Genomic DNA, 25,064 nt, shown 5'->3' with positions numbered 1-25,064 from the left:
AGATATCCAAAGCAATTCCCAACACATCACAGAACCAAAGCTTTAGCCTTCCATTATCAGAAGTACACTTCTATTTATAATTTGAAATAAACTGTACTTGAAACCCTTAGGTTTTAAGTAGCAACCCTCACTAAAATAAGAGTTCTACTGTGCAAAAAAGTAGTTCATACTCCTCTCATTTAAGACCTTATCCTAAGCAAGAGTTTGCTCTTGTAGAAATCTTGTAATTATTGTAGAAAGCATGGATAAGATGCCAAGAAATTAAAAAACAATTCAGAAAATAACATGCCAATATTATAGTATTTCAATAACCAAATACATTTAAGCATGACAGACAAAGTTTTGTGAAAACTAAGCTAGAAGGTGTATCAAGTTGCTGTAGCTTCCTAAAGAGACATCATGGGTGTGAACAATAACTTAAGCTACTGGCATTGAAGTTCAGATGATGGTCATATTACACAAACAGCAACAGGAATAACTTAAATAGACAAATCCCCCTGCCTCACCCCTCAACCCATGGATCCAGAAATAAGTTAATCTTCCCACATGGCAGCAAACAGTCTGTGACTGACGATTAAACGAATTTCAGAAACTAAAGTAGATCCTCTGGAAATTCTTGATATTGCTTCACAGCAGTATAACAACAGAGGGCTATGAGATGCATTAATATGCATGCAGGTACCATGGTTGAGAAGAGTCAAATCAGTAAAAATGTAGTAAAAGAATACACCAACTGCCCACAAACATGAGTGTGCTCTGACTAGCAAAGCAAGTAGAAAACATCATGAAGTAAACAGTTAGTGATGAGCTCTTGGGGGTGAACCCTACATCCTAGCAATTGTCAGTCACTAGGATAAATATTCATTTAATGAATGAAGAGCACTTTATTCAGTTCTAATAGATCTAAACCAATTGAAAACACAAGAAAAATATGTTAATTCCCATGAAGAATTAGTATATTCAGAATACCTGAAAGTGAAATATGCCTTTAACAATCATGCCTTCAATCTTCCACAAACATGCTTTTTTTTATACAAGCTCTCAACTCCTAGAAAACACTATCAATTCAATTAGAAAGTACACTTGTATGGAAATCAAGAAGTTACTTTAAATTAGTTTAGAAAAACCAATTATTTCAGATATTTAGTCTGCCTAAGCAGGGCTAAGGTGTTGTAAGTAAATGTAATTATGAATTAATGTTTTTAAATCATGGATTTCCATGAAATAAGGCTGAAAGATATTAAAAATATTGCATTTAAGTACACAGGAAATGTTCGTATCATACTAATTTAGAGAACATTAGCATTGCTTAGCGTCATCACAGATCTCTCCTACTGCAGTGTCTGAGAAAATATCCTCTTTCAATTACTGCTTATTTTTGCTCACCAACAATGACTTTTTAGTAACAGTCAATGCAATACAGAACATCCCCCTCAACAACAAAACCAAGGCCACTGACTCAGCCTGGTAACAAGCCCAGTTATCTCACTACAACAATGAACTTTTTCTGAGAAGCAATTTTAATATTTCTTAGTGCTATGCTGCTGCCACAAGACAACCAATCTCATCTACACAGCTTATTTAAACTCCAAAAGCTTAACAGCTTCCAGAACAGTCATTTTAATCCTTACTAGCTGCTGTAAACCACTTCTAGTTCCCTAAAAGTTGTGTGCAGCTGACACTAGCTCAAATACCACACTTCCACAAAAGAGTTGCTTAACTTATCATAATAGGCAATTACCAACTAAGCAGTTTGGACAAAAGTATTTCTCAGTCCATCCAACTATTGGAAGCCATTACTATGATTAAAGATAAAAGAAGAGAAATAATCTAGATACTAAAGACAAACAACAATTTCGTCCAATACCTCCTCTTTACAGACCTAAAAACACCAAAAAGGAATAGTGAAACCCAAAGACTCACAGAGCTAAACACCTGGGCATGCCACAGCACACACAGCAGCAAGCTTGCAGAGCCCAGCAGTGGGGAGATCCAGAACAGCCTGCAGCTGGGAAAGAACAACAGGACACTATCTGCTTGTGCAGACATGAACAGTAGGAGAGCTGAGACTGCAAGACAACACTAAATGCAAAGGCCACACTGAGTATCTTTCATGGAATGTAGGTTTTCACTTGTGGGGTTTTTGGCAGGGGAGAGGCCTGGGGCTAGGTGTGTTTTTGTATCAGACTAGTGTTACTAGACTACCAGCTCACAGGACCAAATACTGGACTACAAATTCTAATAGACATACATGCATTACTTAAGCATATATTCCAGTCTGGCCTCATCCAAAAGGAATTCAGTTCATGTACTCCCACATGGAAAACAGACTGCAGTAAATAGAGCTAACTTCTGTAATACACTCCTAATCCAAGCTAAGATACTAATGAAAAAGTAAAACATTCTTGAGTTATCATAAAAGAAGGACACACAAATGGATCTCACAGACATGCAACAATGTTAGGTCTCCGTAAGGTGCAACATACTCCTGCAGTGAGGTATGCTGCAGCTTCCATAAGCTCCCATTACTATGACACACCTTTCCCTGGAGCTGCAGTGATCTGCTGAAGACAACATAAAATGAGCACTGTTGCATAGAAATATCAAGCCAGAAAAACCTGAATTTTAGTGTTTGATTCTCTTAAGCAAGCAAGTTCATTGTTAAATAATCCAAACAAATTTTATCAAGCTCTCCACTTCTTATGCCTCTGCTCAGGATGCATCCTGTTCAGTGATGGATTAAAAGCAGGTGTGTAAGGCTAGCACCAAATCAAAGAAGGGCTACTGCTGTGACTCAGTAAGCACCAACCAAAACCATAAATAGTTCATGTGTTTCCTTAGCAACAGGTGTAAAATGAACCTTCTCTCACCAAACAGAAGTTGTTACAGCTTAATAAATACAGAGATAGCACCAGTAACAGCTACCAGTTTTGGCTAATAGAAAATGAGAATATGCTTAACACAGATAGAACACAGTAACCTCAGTCATTATGGACACTGGTGTACCTTAACACTCATAAGTAAAATATCTCTTGAGAATTACCTCATCATGTTTTTTATTTTTAGTATTCCTTCAACCTTTGCACCCAAGATCACAAATGATACAGTGCAATTCAGATATACTAACAAACCAAGACTGGATTAGAATAGAAATATCCCGTGTTTTAAAAATCAGATTGCATACAGTTAAACTTTTAACTATGACCAATATACTGTCATTCACTGCATATAATTTATAAACTATTAAGTACAACACCAGTATACAATCTACTCAGTGTATGAAAACTTCCAATTAATATCTTCAATTTATGTATGATATACTTAAGAAGCTAGGCAGAAAAAAAATCCCTGCTCAAACAGAGTTTATAAATTATAGTCAAAAGCACTTGGGTTGGCATTTTGGCTACTGGACAATTTGCATGCATTCAAGACAACAACCAAAGAGCCACCAGGAAAAGCACAGTCTACTGAAACATAGCTGAAGTTCATTCATATCTAAGGAGATGAACAAAATCAGTTCAAATGCCAGTGAAAGACAGTAGTAAAATTAGTACTTTCATCTGCAGACAATCTGCCCTAATTTTGTAGGTAGGTGTAGGTATGTAGTCTCATAGTCACACTATATACTAAGGATTTAATCATGAAGCTACTTTTTATGCCAAGATTTGCTTGCGTATTGAACTTAAAAATGCTCAGCTACCTTGGTAGACTGCAATCCACAGTTATAATAGTAAAAATTCCCGGGGCAGAAAAAGCCTAAAAAAAGCTGACCATATTGTTCTATACCTTTTTCTTAGAACTTCCAAGAAGGCACAGGTGTTAGATGCCACTTCAAGTAAAGAACTTGTAAAGTAACTAAGGTCTTACCTACGAAGTTCACTAAAATACTACATTTATTTACATTTTTATATACACATGCACATATGTAGGCATGCATACATGAATGTATGTCCCTTCACTGATTTGCTGTAGCAAAAAGGGCACATACATGAGGCTAGGGATCACGTACCTGTCAGTTTCTAAAGGTATCCTAAAATGCTTTTAGAAAAGGAAACAGGCAACTCTTTCTTAGGGAACAGTCAAACACATTTAAAAGATACAGATAGCAGTATGAACATCTTAAACCTGCTTCACAAGTGTAGACAGTGACTGCTTTATACTAAAATGACTGACAACACAAGAACAGCCAATATATGTTCTTAACCTGAACCCCTCAAAAGTCAAAGTCTGAATTTTGGAAGGTATTTTGAAACTTTAAGCATTTATTAGTCCCTTCTTGACTGAGGTATTTACTGTCTTGAACTTGTGCTCTTAAATCTTCTTCTATGAAAAGTGAGCCATGTGTTTTCTCCTACCTTGGAAACAAACATTTCTTCTAGAGAACTCTTGATTAGAGGTAGCAGACAACACAATTTCACAACAGGATGTTGTATTTACCAAATCTTGCATGAATGCACAAAGAAAGATTGTTTAGAGAAGTGTAAGTTCTTGGTAGTATAAAAGACTTTCACCAAACAGTGAAGCAGCATGAATTATAAATCAGTCTTATAAATCTGACAAGTGTTGAGGAAGTTACAGTGCAAATGCCAAAGAATACATCACACCAAAAAAAAAGGAAATATTAGCAAGTTTTTAACTTCATAGAAACCAAAGAAAAACTGCAAGACAAAGTACATAATCTGTGGATGCTGACGATAGCGAGCTTAGCCAGAATAAAGGAAAAGCTAGTGGAACAGTATGTTTAAACGATTTTTATGATTCATTACTTACCGTATCCCATATCTGAAGCTTTATCTGTTTTCCATCAATAGTTATCATTCGAGCCCCAAATTCTACACCTGAACAGATTTTACAAAAGATGACATTATTAGCACATATCAGAAAGAAGAATGTCAAGTACTATGAAAGCAGGAACTTAAGTTTAAGTTCAGTCAACATTGCAGGTAATAATCTCTTTCACAATCTGCTTTTAGCCAATTTTCCAGCTGCTTGAAAGAGCTAGAAAGTTTTCTAGAAGAAAGGTAACTGTTACTGTCCAGGTGCCTGGGAGGTATTTCCAACAAAGTTTTCCAAACCACTTAGTAGCTCTAGATTAGAGGGAGAAACAAAACCCTTTGAACGTAAACAGACTTCTGAAAAGTCACAGTTATTTTAACACTACCAGTAACAGATTGCTGGGGCCAGTTTAGAAGAAATTACACCTACAGTTCTTTATCAATAAATTAATCTATTAAGTGAGCATACAAAAAGTCATCTTTGACAAGATAAATTTTATTACTGTATTAATTAAAACACACCTGTCTTTATTAAAAAAAGTACTTCCAAAATTCTAGCTAATTAAAGATCAAATTTAATAACCAAGGGAAAAAAGTGTTTCAAAATAAACAAAATTTCTTCAGTGGAAAAATTCAGCCTTTTATACCATCTTTTAAAGCAATTTTGAGATGATTAACAGTAAATCAAGTATAAATTGAGGCTGTTACTGCAGTAGTTAAAACCTAACAAATGGCTAGAGATACTGGACATATTTAAAGGCTATAAAGTTCCCATTAACCTATAACCATTATTAAAAAAAATACAGACCTGCTAGCTGAAGTTTCACTAAAATTGGTCATTGCCTAGACTTGGACTCAAGACTTTCAATAATGCAGCCCTGATTTGAAATACTCCAAATGTCTCTTCAAAAGCTTGCTTAGAATATTTGAGGGTGCAGTGTTGCTTTCTGTGGAATGATTTGGGGGAAAGGGACGGAGCTCCCCAACAGGATATTGGAGCCAAATAAAAGCCGTTGGCCAAAGACCACTGTGATCTTTAGCAACCAAATAACTTGCAGCAACTCTATGTAAAGAAATTGAAAGAATGGAGGTGGAGAGGCAGCAAAGGAGGAAGCAGGTAAGTGACACTGCTCTTCCTGAAGTTGACTGCAAAGACAGGGAAGGTCTTTGGACTACTACACATGTAAACACTGAAGGTTTCACCTGGTCTCAAAATGTGGCTATAGAGCTACTATATTTAAATCTAAATAATCTTAAATGTTCATTTCTGAACACAACCCCATAAAAAAATAAAAGGGTACTTATCCTATTCCATTAAAATACATGCCAGGAAAAAATTCTGAATTTGAAAAAAAACACAAACAGTTTGATGGCAGGCTTGTTCTCCAAGAAGGAATAGAAGCTGATCAGGTTTACAATAAGGGCATGTCCTATGGGCAATGGGCAAACAGCTACAATGTTTACAATGGTTTATTTGATCTACACATTTGCAGTACTTTATTAATACAACCATTAGGGCATTTATTAGTTAAATTCAACCTACCCCATCTCACCCCACAGGAGCATTCATATGAACCCATGTTCTTTCTTTATCTGTCTTTCTAAATCTGTTTGGGTAATTGGGAGAACCTGGCCAAAATACACACATGCCCTAGCAGTTAAGGAGGCATTTCCACCCTCTTCTTCCCTCTTTTTCAAGCAGCTTCCCAAGCTCCAATACTACATCCCTCATCATGTTGCTTCTAGGTTCACCTCCTCATCTTACCAGCTTCAGTTTCTATTTTGCTCCCAGATTTCAGCTAGCTGTATGCCAATCAAAGATCTGGCACTACAACCACCCTGCTGAGGTGAAGCCGTTTCCCAGAACCTATCAGTCTGCTGAGGTGACAGGCCTGCCAAATGCATGAGTGATATCTAAGGTGTCACATATTTGGCAGGCCTAAAGAAGAAAAGATGATAAAAAGTCATGCCACCCTGAAGTACTCAGGCTCTTTATTCAGCCAGCCTATCTGCTGCCAAGACCTCAAATATCTGAAAACTGATGTTAGCCAAATTTGAACTATGAGACAGGCACACACAAGGTGTCAAAGGACTGTCAAGAGAAAGGGAAGCAATAATCAAACCACCTGATACATTCTGTTACATGAAGAAAATCTGCTTATATTCCAAGCAGCTATTTCAGTACTCCCAAACACAGGAAGCCTACCTACTCCAGCACACAAACTAAAAATAGAGACTAGGATACATTTTGTGCAAGGCTCATGATTAGAGATGATAGGTTCCTTGAAAGAACGTCAACAAGGCGAAAGGTTCTGCAACCTCCTCTGAGACTAGCACCTGTTATGCTTAACAGCAAAACCGATCTGCAGACTGAACTTGCCCTCAGAAGAATTTAGTACCACACTATTCCTCTTATTTTGTGTGGAAAGATAAATAAAAGTTTGTATCATTTACTGCCGTTAGATCAGAGGCAATGTGTCAATGCGTCAACATGTACTCATTCCCCTGGAATCAAATCATACATTACACAAATGGTCCATACCCAGTTGAAGAGCTGAGAAGGAAAATCCCTATCCCTTCCAAGAGCAAGTACATTCACACTTCAGTCCTCTATTCAAAAGTTAGTCTTCCCAAATAAATTTGCTTATTCATCTTTAAGGTTAACTTTGCTTTAGTTTAACTTGTCTTCAAGGTTTTGTGACTAGGGTAATATTATGTTTCCTAGTGAAAAAAAATGCTACTTCCATCACCATCAGTGTATTTCAAGCTTTGACAATTCTTCTTCTGTGCCCAGTTTTAAGCTTTTCTGAAGAAACAGTTTAGATACCACAGCTATGAACTTTGAAAATTATTTCAGATTGTACCCTCCCAATAGAAGACCCCCACTTGACTTCACTAGCAAACAAATATTCATTAGCTAGAGATTCACTGCTACCTTAACACAGCACAAATCTTGCATTTCTGCAGCACAACAAACTCATAAATGCATGCTGAGGTACCACAACCACTTAACTACTAACAGCAGGCAGCACAAAAAAGACCTACCAATAGTGAGATCGTGGACTGGTTGAAACCTCTTGTCTGTGAACTGTAACAATAAACATGATTTCCCAACACCTAAAAGAAAGAAAATAAATGTGTTAGGCAAATTTTAAGAAAAGCCTGTAAAGAACCAATAGAAAATAATTTAAGGAAATGTTACATATGGCTTAAAATTAATTACTAGAACTGAAGGTATTAGATCTCACATACTTTGAAGTGTATTAAACTTTTTAATTACCACTTTTAAAGTTCTAGAAACATAGTCAAAGCAGTTATTTTCAAAAATGGGACAAAAATGAATTATTCTTTTGAAAAAGTAGTTCTGCCTTTAAAACTAAGTGGAAAACAGACCTTCAAAGTACCACTTCACATCCTCTTTCCCCAATAACTACAGGGCTTGCTACTCTTCACAACCCTTTTTCTGCTTCTCCTTCAGTACTTTCAGCTTTCTTCCAAGCTAACTAGATCCTCAATAGCATCAGACTCCCATCTATCTCCTTATTTATCACCTGAGGTAACCACAGCAGGTCTGTGGCTGCTTACAACTATATGCTCCTGCTCACTGGTCCCCCACAGGCCAAAAACCAGTCTAAGAAGAACTGGCAGCAGCTGAGTTTACATTACAGAAAGACAGGTAATACAAACACTGTCCCCCTCAGATAACCAACTCATGTCAGAAATCAGTTTACTTCAGATCACATGGACACTGCTCAGCAGATGGGCAATTTCATCTGTATGTGAAAGCACAGAAAAGTAGAAGTTAATGCAGTCAGCAGGAGTACCCAAACTACCTAGGTTTGTAAACATAATACTTTCTACAATTAATTTTTCCTTCTTTTACTTGGAGGGGTTATTCTTCCTGTTCTGCTCAGTCAAACTTTGTATTTTCAACCTTTTAAAATTAAGTTCCTGCTGTACAGGTCAGCAACAGCTCATCATAAGAGACATATCTAGTAACAAAAGATAGCAAACAAAGAAATAAGGAAAAGAGCCACACTGCCAACACAATGTATGCATACCAGAGGGTGGTTTGCATATAGTGACACTGGTCTTCTAGTACTAAATTCAGCAAAGTTTTTTAGTATGGTAAAGTAATGAGGAAACAAAACCTATAGAAAGATAATCACCACCCGTCTTATTTTGGACTTAAAATTCTAAGACCAGTAGCCAGTTTCAACCAAATCTAACAGAAATAGGAAACCTGCATTTAGCTTTGCCACAAAATGAGTTGTGGCCAACTGATGACAAGCAGATTAATATCCCAAACAATGCAGCAATTCCAACAGCCTAAGCCAGTTGCTAGTGCTGCTGGTCTCTACTCTCTTCCCTACAGTATGCTCCTGTCCATTTTTCCACACAGTTCAGATGAGTTCTGAAGCAATTTCAGTTGTCCACTGGGTTAGCACGCTAATCTGACAAGAAGAGTGACAAAGCAAACAGAAATGGCTTCATGCAGGGTCAGACATGCATAAGAGCTAGTTCAAATAAGGGAAAAGAAATGCAGCAGCCAGCAGACCAATAATGTAGAGTGGTGTGGAACTGTAGTCCAAGGCAAAATTTGCAGCACCTGCCTTACTACATGTTTTTTCTTTAGCTTTCTGGTTTATAACAGCAAGCTGTCAGAACACAAGCAGCTTTGAAGCAGATATAGATTCTGTCCCTAAAAAATTATTTAACATAAAAGAAGTGGAAGAGGAGTGTGGGAAAGCACTGCAGGTAAGAAAGAAACAGAGAAACACAGAGTATGGGAGCTGTAGGGACAGAACACAAAACTGTATGGAATTTGAAAACATTAACAATTCTACTCAGAGAACAGCTCTTGTCACAGCTGGTGAGCAAGCCTTCCAGGGGAGGGACTATGCTAGACCTGCTGTTTGCAAACAGAGATGGGCTGATGGGAGATGTGGTGGTTGGAGGCCGTCTGGGGCACAGTGATCATGAAATTATAGAATTTTCAATATTTGGTGAAACAAGGAGGGGCATCAGTAAAACTTCCACACTGGACTTCCAGGGGACAGATTTGGGCTTATTCAAGAGACTTATTCGGAGAAGAAGTGGGACGCAGCCCTTAAAAACAAAGGAGTCCAGGAAGGATGGGCATGCTCCAAAACAGAAATCTTGAAGGCAGAGGAACAGATTGCCCCTATGTGCTAAAAGATGAGCTGATGAGGAAAATGACCAGCCTGGATGGGCAAGGAGCTTTTGAAGGAACTAAGGAAAAAAAAAAAGAGGTTGTATCACCTTTGGAAGGAGGGTCAGATATCTCAGGAAATGCTTATGGGAATTGCTAGGTCACACAGGAAAAAAATTAGAGAGGCAAAAGCCCAGATAGAACTCAATCTGGCCACGTCTGTAAATGAAGAAAAAAATTATAAATACATTAATGGCAAAAAGGAAGGGCAAGGACAACCTCCATTCTCTATTAGATGTGGGAGGGAATTTAGTAAAGATGAGGAAAAGGCAGAGGTACTTAACACCTTCTTTGCCTCAGTTTTCAACATAAATACAGGTTGTCCTCAGGATAACTGAGCTGGTAGATGCTGTCAGGGAACAGCATAACCCCCTGCTATCTGGGGGGGAAGCAGTCAGAGACCTGCTGAGCCACTTAGATGCTCACAAATCTATGGAACCAGACGGGATTCATCCTAGGGTGATGAGGAAGCTGGCAGATGAGCTTGCAAAGCCACTCCATCATTTACTGTCAGTCCTGGCTCACAAGGAAGGTCCCAGATGACTGGAAGCTGGCCAATGTGACACCCATCTACAAGAAGGGCTGGAAGGAAGATCCCGGCACCTACAGGCCTGTCAGCCTGAGCTCAGTGCCCAGCAAGATTGTAGGACAGATCATCTTGAGTATCATCACACAGCACCCACAGGACAGCCAGGGGATCAGACCCAGCCACCATGGGGTTTAGGAGGGGCAGGTCATGCCTGACCAACCTGATCTCCTTTTATGATGAGGTGACCTGCCTGGTGGATGCAGGGAAGGCTGTGGATGTTGCCTACCCGGACTTCAGCAAGGCCTTTGACACTGTCTCCTACAGCATACTCCTGGAAAAGCTGGCAGCCCACATCTTGGACATGTGCACCCTTTGCTGGGTTAAGAACTGGCTGGATGGCCAGGCCCAGAGAGTGGTGGTAAGCAGTGCTGCATCCAGTTGGCAGCCAGTCACTAGTGGTGTCCCCCAGGGATCAGTGCTGGGGCCAGTCCTGTTTAGTATCTTCACTGATGGTCTGGATGAGCAGATTGAGTCCACCATCAGTAAATCTGTACATGACACCAAGCTGGGAGCATGTGTCAACCTGCTGGAGGGTAGGAGGGCTCTGCAAAGGGACCTGGACAGGCTGGATAGATGGGCCGAGTCCAACAACATGAAGTTAACAAGTCCAAGTGCCAAGTCCTGCCCTTTGGCTACAACACCCTGCAGCGCTACAGGCTAGGGACAGAGTGGCTGGACAGTGGCCAGGCAGAAAGGGACCTGGGGGTTCTGGTCAACAGCCGACTGAACATGAGCCAGCAGTGTGCCCACGTGGCCAACGGCATCCTGGCCTGTATCAGGAATAGTGTGGCCAGCAGGACCAGGGAAGTCATTCTTCCCCTGTACTTGGCACTGGTAAGGCCACACCTTGAGTACTGTGTCCAGTTCTGGGCCCCTCAATTTAGGAAGGACACTGAGATGCTCCAATGTGTGCAGAGGAGGCTGGTGAAGGGCTTGGAACACAAGCCCTGTAGAGAATGGCTGAGGGAGCTGGGGTTGTTTAGCCTGGAAAAAAGGAGACTCAGGGGTGACCTTATCACTCTCTACAACTACCTGAAAGGTGGTTGTAGTCAGGTGGTGGTCGGTCTCTTCTCCCAGGCAACCACTGACAGAACAAAAGGACATAGTCTTACACTGCACCAGGGGAAGTTGAGACTAGATGTCTGAAAAATATTCTTCACTGAAAGAGTGATTGGGCATTGGAATCATCTGCCAAGGGAGGTGGCGGAGTCACCATCTCTGGACATGTTTAAAAAAAGACTGGATGTGGCACTTAGTGCCATGGTTTAGTTGATGAGGAGGTGTTAGGTTAGGTCATAGGTTGGACTCGATGATCTCAAAGATCTTTTCCAACCTAGTTCATTCTGTGAACAGTGTTTATATACAGATAACTTTTATATCACCAGTGAAATAAAACTGCCCCATCAGAGAACATCATCACCACCTCACTTACAAAAAAACCTTTAAGTCACACCAGAAATAGTTTTTGCCATTAACCTTGCAAAGTGATTTCAGTATCAATGGATAAACCAAAACCTTAAACCAACCCAATATTCCTGCACATATCTTACAAATCTTGTAACAGTACTTAATCTAATCAACAAAGTGACATTTTATTAGGTATAGCAGCACTAGTTTCTCAAGTGGCAATCTGATATTTCTTCTTCTTGTAAAGTTGGTGACCAAGTTGGTTGAAATAAGCATACAAACACCACCATCAGCAGAGCAAAGATGACAGACAAGCACAACCCCTTTGATGCAAGCCCCATCTCAGACTGGCACAAGATGACAGCACCTCTAGTTACTCCCCCATAGCAGGCCTTTTAGGAGCAGACTGATGGGTTCACACAGAGAAACAGAAGAAATAACTAGGTTCTCTTTAATCCCATTCGTGCTATTTCAGAACCTCTCAACAAAAAAAACCCATCTGAAAGTTGCTAAATTTTGTACTGCTGTTGACTGAAAGAGGTTTCATTTTAATTTTATGGTTTTAAGATATTGCACGTTTGTACTGCAAAAGTTCTTATGAAAATAGTTTGTAGCCCAACTCACTTACAGAGCTTGGGCAAACTCCGCCATCATAGACAGGAACACGTATCAGAAACAGGAGCTGTATATGAACATCTGAGTAGTTTACTACCTTGTGACATAAACAGATGCTGCAAAGATCAGTTAACAGTTGCAGGCAGCTAATTCTAGGGCATGCAGGTGGTTTAAAGTAACTACACTGGTTAACTCTAAGAACAGACTAGTTGCTGACCAGCTATCTCATTCACTTAACACTGTAAGTCTTACACCTGAAATGAGGCAGACACACCAAAAAGTAGCTGAGCATGTCTTGATAGTCAGCTGCAGAATGCAAAAGGGATAGATTCAGTTATTTATTAGCTCACTCTTCATTTTACTGCCACAATTATTTTAATATAGCTCATATAAACCACCCCAGAGGAAAAAAAAATCTAGTATTTTAATATGAGAGAGCTTGGATACACTTCAACAACCACAGTAAACAAAAGCTCTTGCTTAGGAACAAATGAAAACAATGGATTATGTGCTCAGAGGGAAGGCAGCTTGCTTCCTTGCAAACGCCTGTTTTAGAATACCTTCATCGCTTCTTAGTACTGAAACCATGATGGGAAGTAGAACTTGTGCTACAGTAATTTTACTCTCCAGCTCTAAATTCCAAACCAGCAGACTGAGTTGATTTTCCAAATTCCTCTGCCTCCCTTAACTTCCTCTATATCTGGGTGTAACTCTGAAGTTTCCTTAGACAAGGTATTGCCATACCTTTGCTACTGTTCACTTTAGCAAAGCTTCAACACTGCCCTTCCTTGTATGCTTGTTCTCATTTCAGGATTCAGCAGTAAAGCTACCATCTCCCTTCTCATATGCAATGAGCTACACCAAAAAATGGATCTAGCACAGTACTACACTCATCCAAACACCAGTACATGCATGAGACTAGGGCTACAAAGATGAAGGAAAGGGAAGGGTTATTCTTTTCAGTAACAGCCTGCACTTGTGGCACTTAAAGAAAAAGCAGCTCTGCAATCAGCTGGTGATGATACATACAGCTGAGCCAGTCTTTGGCTAAGAGAACTGACTTGCGTCCTTCTCTTCCTGACTCCCTGTGAATAGGGCAAGAAAAGTTCAGTTACTGGCTGCAAAGTCAGGTGTGCACTACTGAACACGAGGAAAACTTCCAGGCTTTTCTTACGTCTAGACAAAACTCATCAGTGTTCCTTCCACTGATGCTGTCTTTGAAAAGCTTATCTGGTTCAAAACTAGAAACAGGTCTAAAAAGAGGGTAGAGGAAGGTTAAGAATTTCCTTACTTGCTCACCTAAGCACCACCCAAGAAAGGTGACAGAGGAAAAGAACTGCAGTAGTAGTCCTCCCAACTGTGGTATGAAAACTGAATGCAAAAGAAAAACCTCTTACGTTAATCTGCCTGCTATCTCTGACAAGTAGATTCACTCCATCCCACACAGTTCCACCTCCTTACCCAAAAGGGCTCTTGCACTCTTTTGAGCATACCTACTATTTGTTTAGTTCTGTTTTTCAAATCATCTTTGTGAGCTGAGCTGGCTCTCTGAAGGATCACACAAGCAGTGGTGCTGAGAGCTAAGAAGCAGCAGAGATCATAGTTGAGACAAGAAGTGGTAAGCAGGTCTACTCATTTTGGCAGCAGATAAACCCTGGATTAATTCAACAGCCTCACAGAACTTTTTTTCTTGTTGCTGGTGATCAATCAGTCCACCACACACAGAGACAAAGACCTATTTCCCTTTGATGTCCTTCTCTCACTAATCTTCCTAGATCCAGTTTCCTTCCTCGCAAGTAATCCAGACTGCAGAAAGCACAGCCAGAAGGCCAAATCACCTGATTCAGCCACTAAGTAAAAAGTTAACCTAAAAAGAAGGTATTTTTCTACTGCATTAGTGGGTGGATTCAGATAATAGCAAACTATCAAAGTCACCACAAAGTAAGGGGAGCAAGAACTCCTCCTCTCACATGTAACCAACTATGTCAGCTTGGATGTCCATGAAACCAGTGCCACCATACCAACTGAGCTGAAACAAGCTCCTTGCTTTCTTACCTTCCTTTAGAAAAACAAACAAAAATAAATCTTAAAGATAGGGTAACACAGTTTCAAATAGTGGGCAAGTCTCAATAATATAGATTGTATATATGATTGTTATATCTATGCATAATGCATACAAAAACAGATTATTATCTAGATGATACATATAAGAACACAGATTTTAAAACTAACTTTGATTTAAACCAGGAAATTACACATTACAAATGTCACAAGATGTATACCGCTAACCTGGTTTATGAGGTACTTTTAGTTCTTTCCAGTAGTCTGCAGAGCTTCCAGATGTTTCATAAGCCCTTTTCTTATCACAGGCTGCAGTTCATTCCTTCTCTCCTCCCTTTCTAACCACAGCGGCTTTATGCAACTCTGGAAAGTCCAGTATTACCTTCCACAGGCCTAGGCATAACAAGACATTAACCTAAAGCAAAGCTTTTTCTTAACCTCTTCTCAGCCAGTTACATCTTAGTCAAATCTCTACCATCAAATGGGAAAGCTTTATTTAAATTTATAGGAAGGACAAACTAAAAAATTCCAAACATCACATACAGAGCAAAGGGAATTCACATACATATGTAAGCATGGACAAGAACAGAAGAAAAACAACCTCCAAAATCCTTTATGATGCCTACGTAATTTTGGGAAAAATAATAAAAATGGCTCTTTTAAAGCTGATTCAGCTTCAACACAAACATTTTCAACAGTATATTTGAATCCAATGATGTAAATTTTTCCTTTCTACATAACAGCACAGGCCTACAAAGTTAAAGGAGCTGTTCAGCTTTACCCTATTTCAGTTTGTATGGTACTACTCATTGCTAACGGCAGGTTTAAAAAATAAGTAAAAATTATTTCCAAATAAAATTAAGCTACATTTAAGTCTATGGAAGAACTTCTTCATGTTCTGCACGGTCACAAACAACTTAGAAACTACCAGACATTCATAATAACATGATTTTAGATGAAATTGGGGGTAGGGTTGGGTAAGATTTTTTTTTGAGTGGCAAGGTGTTTGGGGTTTCTTTTAAACAAACTGTTAGTACTAAGTGTGCACACTAGCAGTCTCATGAAACCACTTGTATGGACATATACTTACAGTTTGCTAATTCTAGTTAACAAGTTCTAAGATGCTAAGAGGATGTTCTTATACAACACCTAGTATCTGCTCTTTTGGGATTAAGCCATCATTGAAAGGGTCTCAAAGCAAGATATATGTAGTACAGACCAGTAATCTGGTTTTCAGCACAAACAAGTTCTCAAGCTATCACAGGGTATTAACACCAGCTCTGGAAGGATGACAGCCAGTTTAGCCAAGAAGTACTATTACATACTTAGAGAAAATAAGGCAAAAGGCTCTGGCCATACACATTACTAGCTAATAACAGCTTTGGTTCCAGAGCAAAGTGCAAAGACACTAGAAATATTTCACAAAGAGGACTGAAAAATAAATTCAATTGCTTAATTTCAACATTTGAGAGTCTTAGACAAGTGAAATGGTTGACTAGACACCTTACTTTACTCTAGAGACTGGAGAATTAGATCACCAAGCAATTATATTTTCTTTCATTATCACCTCCTAATAAGAATAACTTTGAGATACTCTTGGTCTAGGACCAGCAACTATCTGCTGAAATTGAAAGGCAAGTGAAAGTCCATTATGCAAAAAGCTCAGAGGGTCACTGAAGTAACACATTCAAGAAAAGCAGGTGGACCTGCTCATGGAAAATGCAGGAACACCTATTCTAAAAAGACATTTAGATAGGCTACAACTGACAAGTTATGTTGGTGGCAAGAAATCTGACCATTGCAAAACTGTCACTTGAGGTATCCTTAAGTTCAGGAGCCTTCTCTGGTGGATTCCAGCAAACATACTCTAATATAAAAAAATTCTGGTTAACGCATATAATTCTGAAAAAAAAATCCAGCTCTCATCTTCACAGAACTCTTGTATCACTCCCAGTTTATTCCCACATGGTACATTGCTGATAACAAACATTTAAGTAAAGATTTTACCATCATACAGAAAAAGAGCTAAAGGGAAAAAATGACAGACTTTCAGTCACCAACTACAGAAACAGACAATTCTCATACATCAAGAGTATTCATCCTAGCTCAGACCAAAGTCCATCTCAACTTCAACTGGTGGCCAAAGGCAGAGGTATAGGGAAGAGTGGATGAGATGGATACATCAACTCCACTGGCAACCAAAATTAAAGACACCATCAACCATAAAGGTTAGGATGTCAGAAGTATAGCCCTAGGCAGCATGCACCACACAATTCTAAATGCATTTGCAAACTCCTATAATGCTTTGGAAATATCCAGATCAAAGGATGTTTCCTGGTAAACTCTCACAGTAATCACTCTTCCATAATAATTGTATTTTTCTCTTAAATTCCACAGCTACTGTCCCACTGCTACAATGTAAAAACCACACAGATTTATGGCAATGTTGTTTGAGTACCTGAAATACTGGCATGCCATTTCAGGTCTCTCCCATAACAGAAAACTAACTAGATCCTAAACCAGTTCCAATTATACAGAAAACCATTTTTATATATTTAAAAATACAGTTAACAACCAGATTAGAAGCAATTCCATGTTCATAAAGCTACCATGCCTGAAGTACCAGAAAGAGAAAAAAGTCAGTGAATGCCAATGACCAACAAAACAGGGAATGAAAAGGGACAACAACTGTTGAGCACAAGGCCATCTTGCAGTCAGTTTCTGTGGCTGTCATTTTAAGAGACTCAGATAATCCTGAATTCCTATGTTTAAGCAGATGAAAGCATGTGGAATCAGAATTCGGAGAAGACACATGCAGGTGTCTTGTATAACTGCAGGGGGTTTTCGTTGGTTTGCTTATGGATCACACAACCTGTTTTGTTTTTTAGTGCTGAAAGAGGAGCTAAATGTTATCATCTGTCCTCAGCTGAGTCTCTTACTTTTCTCCTACAGCTTGTTTACAACTAATTGCTGAGTCACCAGGCAGCTGAGCCATTTCCAAAGACTCTAAATCAAATACCAGAAACAAATTTCTTGATCGCTATGAAATCTACATGGTCTGTGAGGCCAATGGCATATCTTCACTGGCTGGAATGCTGTGCAAAACCATTACAGGAGCTGAAGAGGACAGCCACCATCCACTCTTAATTTCCATCATCAGAACTTTGAGTCCAGTTGCCTACACCTGAGGAAGAGCAGTAATACCTAGACTACCATCATCATTTTGGCAACAACTGTGCACAACATAAATTGGCTCTTCAGTACTAGCTCTAGTAGAATACTTAAAAGGCTCACAGGAGAGCTAAATAAAAGCAAAACCAACTTACCACTATTGACATATTCAATTCACTTCAAGAATGATCATTGCAGTAGTTTTAACTAGCTTCCTGTAGCAACTCAAGAATACAAGCCAAAGGAATTAAAAAAAAAACCTAACCAAATAACCAACAGCAAATTTGTGAGCTGTTTTCCTCTCTGTGTTTCCTTTCTCTTACTCTTCCAATACTTGGCTTTTAAGCAGCTGCGACAACTTCAGAAGTGACACACATCCATTCTGTATTCCACATTTCAAGCAACTCAAATGCAAGAGTGCAGCACAGACCATTACACTGATGATATTTCTTTGTAAAAATTTAATCAGTACACAATCAATGTACAAAAGCAACAGTAAGCTGCTGTCTCTACCACTTTAATGACTACAGTTTTTAGAGATGCACCAGAATTAGCCACCTGTTCTGACGCACTGTCATTCTGAACTGTGCACTACCATTTTGCATCACCCTGGGCTGAGAAACCTCTTCTTACTCCTCCTGAATTTGCACAAGTAATCTCCTGTCCTCTGGCTCAATGACCTGTCACTCAAGTAAATACTCAACAAAAATCAGAATTTTCAGTTATCCTCTACAGCCTAATGCTTCCAACATGGTGATAGCTGTGATCTATTTCTAAAGATTCACTGGTACTACAGCTGCTACTGCAGTAGCGTAAAAAAGCTTTCAGAGTTTAAATGTATGCTTAAAAAGCAGATAAAAGTCACATAGTAGTTTCATCCAGTGCATTTAATAATCTCATGTGTAATGCAACTGTAATGTATAATTATACTCCACCAACAGATAATTTGGCTCATTGGTATGAAGTACTATTACAAAGGTACCCTCAGAATAGCATAGAAAATGACAGGTGTGTCATCAAACTTATTAAAGAAGGCATTTAGACAGATATGAGGAAAACAACAAGGAAAATGCACAATACACAGGTACAATAGTCACCTAAGTTAGCTACCTTGTCCTGACAACAGTTTGATCAAAGTATACTACTCCCATCCACACTAGACCGAGGAAGCACAAACTATACTGGCAAAGGGGCTTCAAGCAGCAATTCCTATCGACATATGGCTATGCCAGCAGCATGTGTAAGCATTATTATTTGTCACACAGCAGCCAGTTACAAACAGAATGCAGCAAATTTTTAAGAAATGTTCAAGGCTAGGTTGGATGGGGCCTTGAGCAATGTGGTCTAGTGGGAGATGTCTCTGCTCATAGCAGGCAGCATTGTCACCAAATCTTCTTTAAGACCCAGTCCAGCCCCTTGACATTCTACGATTCAATATGTTTTTAAAAATTGACAAGAAACATCTGGAAAAGCAGTGGGGTGCGTGTATATACACGCATAAAAAAAGAGGTCCCTTCAAATTAGACTGGAAGAGCCAGGGCTTTTAATTTTCCCTTTACAGCATGTCTTCACACAGTTTGCTACAGCAGCTCCAGCCGAGGCTGGAAAAGCATCCTTGCAGTCTGAGCTGAAGGTAGCTCACAGCAGTGAGGCAGAAACTCATCACAAAACTGCGGGGTGGAGTGTGGCCTCGCTGCCGGGGGGCTGCAAACCACGGGCACTATACACAGATGTAAGTTTCGCTGTGACAGCGCCTTCTCCCTCCCCGCTGCCCCGCTCGGCCGCCGCAGCCAGGGCCGTGACACAGCCCGAGCTGCCCCGCGACCCGTCAGCCAGACCCGGAGGCGGCTGCCAGGGGCCCAAGGCCGCCGGGAGACAAGGCCGAGGCCGCGGGCGGGGCCCGGCGCAGAGGAGGGGGGGAGACACCGCCTCTTCCTCGCGCGGAGCCACCACGTCGGCGGCACTGCCAACACTGCGGAAATGGGCGCGGGGAGCCGGGCCTTCCTCTCCGCTCCCCGCCCCGCTCCGGCCCAGGCCGGGCCGGGCTCACCCACCTGTGTCTCCGATGATGATGTACTTGAAGAGGTACGCGTAGGCCATGGCCGCTCCCGGGCTGCCGCTCCCGGGCTGCCCCGCTTTCGCTCCGGCGTGACGCGCGCGCTCGCCGCCCGGGCTCGCGCTGCGGAGAGGCGGAAACGGATTAACGGCCCCCGGGCGGCGCCTCCGCCCGCTCGCTCCCTCCTACCTCCGCCCCCGCTGGCGGAGGGGCTCTGCTCGCTCGGTCGGTCGGTCCTGCTGCCCGCCCTCGCTCCTTCCCGCCACAGCCCCGCAGGCGCCGAGAAAGGCCGACTGCGGCGGCGGCGGCGAGAACAATAAATAGGCGCCGACCTGCCCCCGGACCCTCCGGCGACGTCAGCGCCCGCCCCCTCACGCCGCCCCGCCTCCGACCCGGAAATGCTGAGGCGCGAGGCCGCCTACCGCCGCGCGCGGGGCGGAGCCTCGCCCCCGCCCCGCCCCGCCCTGCCCCGGCCCGGCCCGCCGGACTGAGGGAGGCGGTGGCTGCGCGGGGACTTCGGGGACTGCGGTCCCTGAATTTGGAATTCGTTAGGTTGGGAAAGATCTCTGGAGTCATCGAGTCCCACATATGACCAAACACCACCATGTCAACCAGACCAGGGCACCGAGTGCCACGTCCAGTCTTTCGTTACCAGGGACAGTGACTAGCACCTCCCTGGGCAGTCCATCCCAATGTCTAAGCACCCTTTCCGTGAAAAAGTTCTTCCTAATCGCCAACCTAAATCTCCCCTGGCACAGCTTGAGACTACGTCCTGTCACACTGTCGCTGGTTGCCTCGGAGAAGCAGCCGACACTCACCTAGCTACACCCTCCTTTCAGGGAGTTTTAGAGGGTGGTAAGGTCATTCCTGAGCCTCCTTTTGTCCAGGCTAAACTCCAGTTCCCTCAGCCACCCCTCACGGGGTTTGTACTCTAGACTCGTTGCCCTTCCTTGGATGAGCTCCAGCACCTCAGTGTCCTTCCTAAACTGAGGGGCCCAAAGCATAAGCCGCCCTCTAAGAATAGCCAGCAATGAGCTGTTTGGTACAAGTTTATCACATAGAAAACCCGAGTTCTGGCCTGAAAGGGGTTTTTTCCTTTCTGTTTCTGTCTTTCCTCACTGAACTGAAAGCAATGAGTCAGAAGGATAACCTAAATTCATAACTGGTGTTTAGGACTTTAGAGTTCACATGGGAGTGGTGAGCTGGAAGAGGCTTCAAGGTCTTCCGTAGTCTAAGCTGCTTCATGAAGTGTCCCATGTACCTTTGGACCTGGAGCAGTCAAAGGCAGCCTGGCTCACAGATCACATCCACACTGAGGCTACATCAGATGTCTGGCAATGGTAAATGTGGCAGGACACTCCATTTAGATCATACTGATGATGCTTTGGGTTTCCCTTCAGCTCAGCTCTTCGTTGATTGTGGATTGGGGGGACTGTTGAAGAGCCATTGGCATGTTCTTCATATAAACTCACATTTTGATCCCATTCTGGCTGTCTGCTAGCTTTTAACTTTATAGAGGTTTTTATTTGTGGTCAACAGCTTGGACAGCATTGACCTACATGGCTTCTAACACATGTGCATCCAACTTACTTATAAAAACCTTCAATAAAGCTGATTGTGTCAAATCCTGTTGTCATTTTTCATGAACTGAAACCCAAAATGAAGCTTTTTGAAAAAAAATTTTCCTGTCTACTGTGGATATGCAAAAAAACCCCCTCTAACAACACTAGAAAGTGGAAGGAGCTCCTTTATATATTATAAACATGTCTACCTTTTCCACATGAAAAATTCACATTTTCAGTGACCACTTGTCAGATATTTGCCTCCTATTTTTTTATTTTTTTCTCCTCTGTACTTCTCCCAGTTTCTCAACACTATTTATTAAGTGTGGAGCCCAAAACAGCAGTTCTTATGTGTTTCTAACCAGCCTCACCACCTTAAAACTGGCAAACGATTATCTCCAGTCTTGCCCCTCTCTGAATGTGTTTTTTTCTTTTTTAGTCAACAACATTTGAATTTAATTTTTGATACTAGATTGCTATTCTAGACCGTTACTACTCAAATGTATCCATACATTTGGTATCTCCTTATTAGCACTGGTTTTCCCCTTGCTAAATTTCAATAATTTTGATGATGGCCACTCAGTTTAGCAAAAATGTTTGATTTTTTTCTCTTTTCATATTATCTCTGCCATTTTGTTACCCAGGTCGTTCATGATAATATTGAATATTCAATATTCAATAGTATTGAATTGCATGGACAGGCCAGAGCATTGAAAATGGCAAGTGAAATTTTCTCCTAGTTTAGAAACCCTCTCCACACAAGTATTATTTTATTTGCAAGTAGTTTTGATATACATTCTTGTTAATAAACAATTCCTATCCAGAATGAGTTTTCTCAGAGAAACAGGCTTTTGCTTTGCTTCCTGTGAAAGTTAGGCTTCTGTTTTCACATATCCCTGTGTGTCTCTGTTTCCTGCCCTAATAATGATCATGAAATCTGGCATCTGGATGGAGCAGGGTACCTCAGCTGAAGAAAAGGCTGAAGTTGGGGTCAGCTGTCAAACCCAATCAAAAATTCACAATAAAACAAGTCTTCTCAAGTGCTTTCTCAGCAGCTAAGCTCTTCAGCTGGTATTCATGCTGTTGGCATGGGTTTGTGTGACCTCAACCACTGGAAACAAAGCTGTAGGAGATCAGGCCATAAACAGACAAGATCTCATCCAGTATAAGTAAAGGTTGCTGCTGCTAGAGATGGGGCAGCTCTGCTCCTCCTAATCTGCTTGTGGACCTTCCCTTGTTCTGGCACTGTCAGAGTCATCTGCTGAATAGGAAAAGTGGCTAAGCTTTCATTTTTTCACGTTAGCTTTCAGGCACAATTATCCTGGGTCCCACAGCCTCAACAACAAACTAAATATCCTCATCAGTTGGACCACACCTCTGTCCAGCCATCCTCACTGCTCCCAAAAGGTCCTGTGGTTGTGAAGGCTGAAGTCCACTCTGTGAGATCAGTCATGCAGACAGGTATCAACTCTCACGATGAGCTCTCTCCTTTAGCTGCCTCTCCTGTGACTGGCAGGATGAAGGAGAACTGTGCGGGCTTTCATGTCCTTCAGCTTTCCTTCAGAGCCCTGTTGTTTATGACATACTCCAAGTCTCCATTAGTACTATTAGTGATTCCTACATGAGTGAGCCACTCAGGGTATTACTCAGGGTCGGTCACGTCTTGACAATCTGTCCTCAACACCTCACGGTGATAAGTTTCAAGTGTGTTTGATGGAGACAGACTTTTTAATAAGGACTGTAGCTATAGGTTAAGAGGTAATGGTTTTTAACTAAGAGAAGGGAGATTTAGACTAGGTATATGGAAGAATTTTTTTTAGTGTGAGATTGGTGATGCACTGGAAAAGGTTGCCTAGAGAGGTGGTAGATGTTCCATCCCTGGAAAAATTCAAGATCAGGTTGGACAGGGCTTTGAGCAACCTGATCAAGTTGAAGATGTCCCTACTTGTTACAGGGGGTATGGACTCAATGGCCTTTAAAAGTCCTTTCCAACCCAAACTATTTTACCGTTGTATGAGTGCATGATTCTATGATTCTGTTTACCTCACTGATGGGATTTGGTCTCTTAGTTCCAAAATTATGCAATCTTCTAGACTTCCAGACAAACCAAATTGGCCTGATGTGATTGAATGAGATCTGGTAAGAAAAGAGAATTCTGTTTTGTAGAACTGACATTTGCTGCTGGGGAGGAAATAGACAGGGAAGAATCCCCAGTGAAATGGAAGGTGCATTTAATGTCACGGCTGAGCTGTCTGACAGCCAGCAGGTGGGTCTGACAGTTGAGAGGGAAGGCAGCCCTACCTGTTTGTACTTTGGCAGCTTGGTGAGCCAGGCAGGTAACCAGCTTGCAGGTGACTCACATGGCAGGGCAATGGCCCGCTGACTTCCTCAGTGGTCGCTCAACTTGGGCCAACAGCTGCACAATGGACAGATAGCCAGGTGGATAGATAGCCAGTGCTGGTTAGCCAGGCAGCCAGGCTGCTCTGTGGAGTATTTCAGTCATTTGTGATGGTTAGGGATAGTTATTGAATCAGTGTTTGGTAGAGGCTTGCAAGGATAATATGCAAGAATTTGTTGCTTATGCTGTCCCATGGTAAGTATGAACTAATTTGCTGCTGGAGGAGAGACTCTATTCCTAAGTTATTGAATGTTATCAGCTGTTCTACAAATCTGAGATGCCTCCAACTAGAGCTTAATGCAAAATTGATGTTCCTCCAAGTTACGTGTAACATATATCATGTTAAGTACTAATAAGAGACATGCAAATAGCTGCTGTAGTCCTTTTAATTTTTTTTGCTTCTCACCAGCTAAATTTACCTTTTCCAGAGAAATTAATATCTTTTTTTGTTAAGCATTAATACTTTGATAGAAGGCTACCATGTAGTCAGACTCACTTATTTAAAAAAAAAGTTAGCCAGTTGATATAAAGGAAGCATTGGTTATTCAGTATTGAAGAATTGCAGAGGACTGTTTTCCTTTACTTTCTTTTTTTTTTTTTTTGTCAATGTACTCATGAATACTCATCTGTTAATGATTTTACATCGCATGATGAAATATTTGACTATGATGACTGTATAGGTATTATATTCTGGCAAATTTGGGAAAGTTTCTGGATACATTTCAGAAAACTATAACTTGCTGTTTTTTCTGTGTCACTTAGTTTTTCCTGAATTTTCCACTTTGCATACTCACTTGGCGTTTATAGAAAAGACTCAGACTTTGCAGGATCCTTACCACTAACAATACTATTTAGGAAAAAGGCTTGGAGTCATCCAAAGCTTGACATACTCTCCAGAGCAAAGCATTAGACTGGATTTTTTCAATGGAAATTAAAATACAAAAGCAGAACTCTGGCATGACATTTGAATACAACCACTTCTATTACATTTCGTACAGTAGTATCATTTAACTGTTAGAAGTAAATCTCTACCCACACTTCAGTCTAGCTTAAAATTTTTAAATCATTCAGTTGTACAGTTAAATTTTCTATATGCTGAGTATATAATTCTCTATGCCGAGTAGGAAATGTTATTTTCTGGTGCCTGTCATTTGATTTGTCTGCATGTACTTCTCCTGAACTTTAAGTGTATGTTAT

General features: G+C 41.0%; 1 protein-coding gene across 1 annotated transcript in view; it reads right to left on the bottom strand.

Moving 5' to 3' along the window:
• The window catches only part of RAB2A (RAB2A, member RAS oncogene family), a 43,028-nt gene extending 22,784 nt beyond the window's left edge, over positions 1-20,244 (bottom strand). The window contains exons 1-3 of the mRNA XM_082289473.1: positions 19,906-20,244; positions 7,821-7,892; positions 4,771-4,838 (exon numbers count right to left, since the gene is read on the bottom strand). Of these exons, the coding sequence (XP_082145599.1) occupies positions 4,771-4,838; positions 7,821-7,892; positions 19,906-19,951 (186 nt within the window). The 5' untranslated portion in view covers positions 19,952-20,244. The remainder of the gene's footprint in view (positions 1-4,770; positions 4,839-7,820; positions 7,893-19,905) is intronic.
• Positions 20,245-25,064: the final 4,820 nt, after the last annotated feature.

Source organism: Coloeus monedula, assembly GCF_965178545.1.
Source record: "Coloeus monedula genome assembly, chromosome: 1".
In the NCBI taxonomy this organism is placed as follows: domain Eukaryota; kingdom Metazoa; phylum Chordata; class Aves; order Passeriformes; family Corvidae; genus Coloeus; species Coloeus monedula.
The sequence above is the reverse complement of the archived record's forward strand: the minus strand, read 5'-3'. Positions and strand labels throughout refer to the sequence as shown.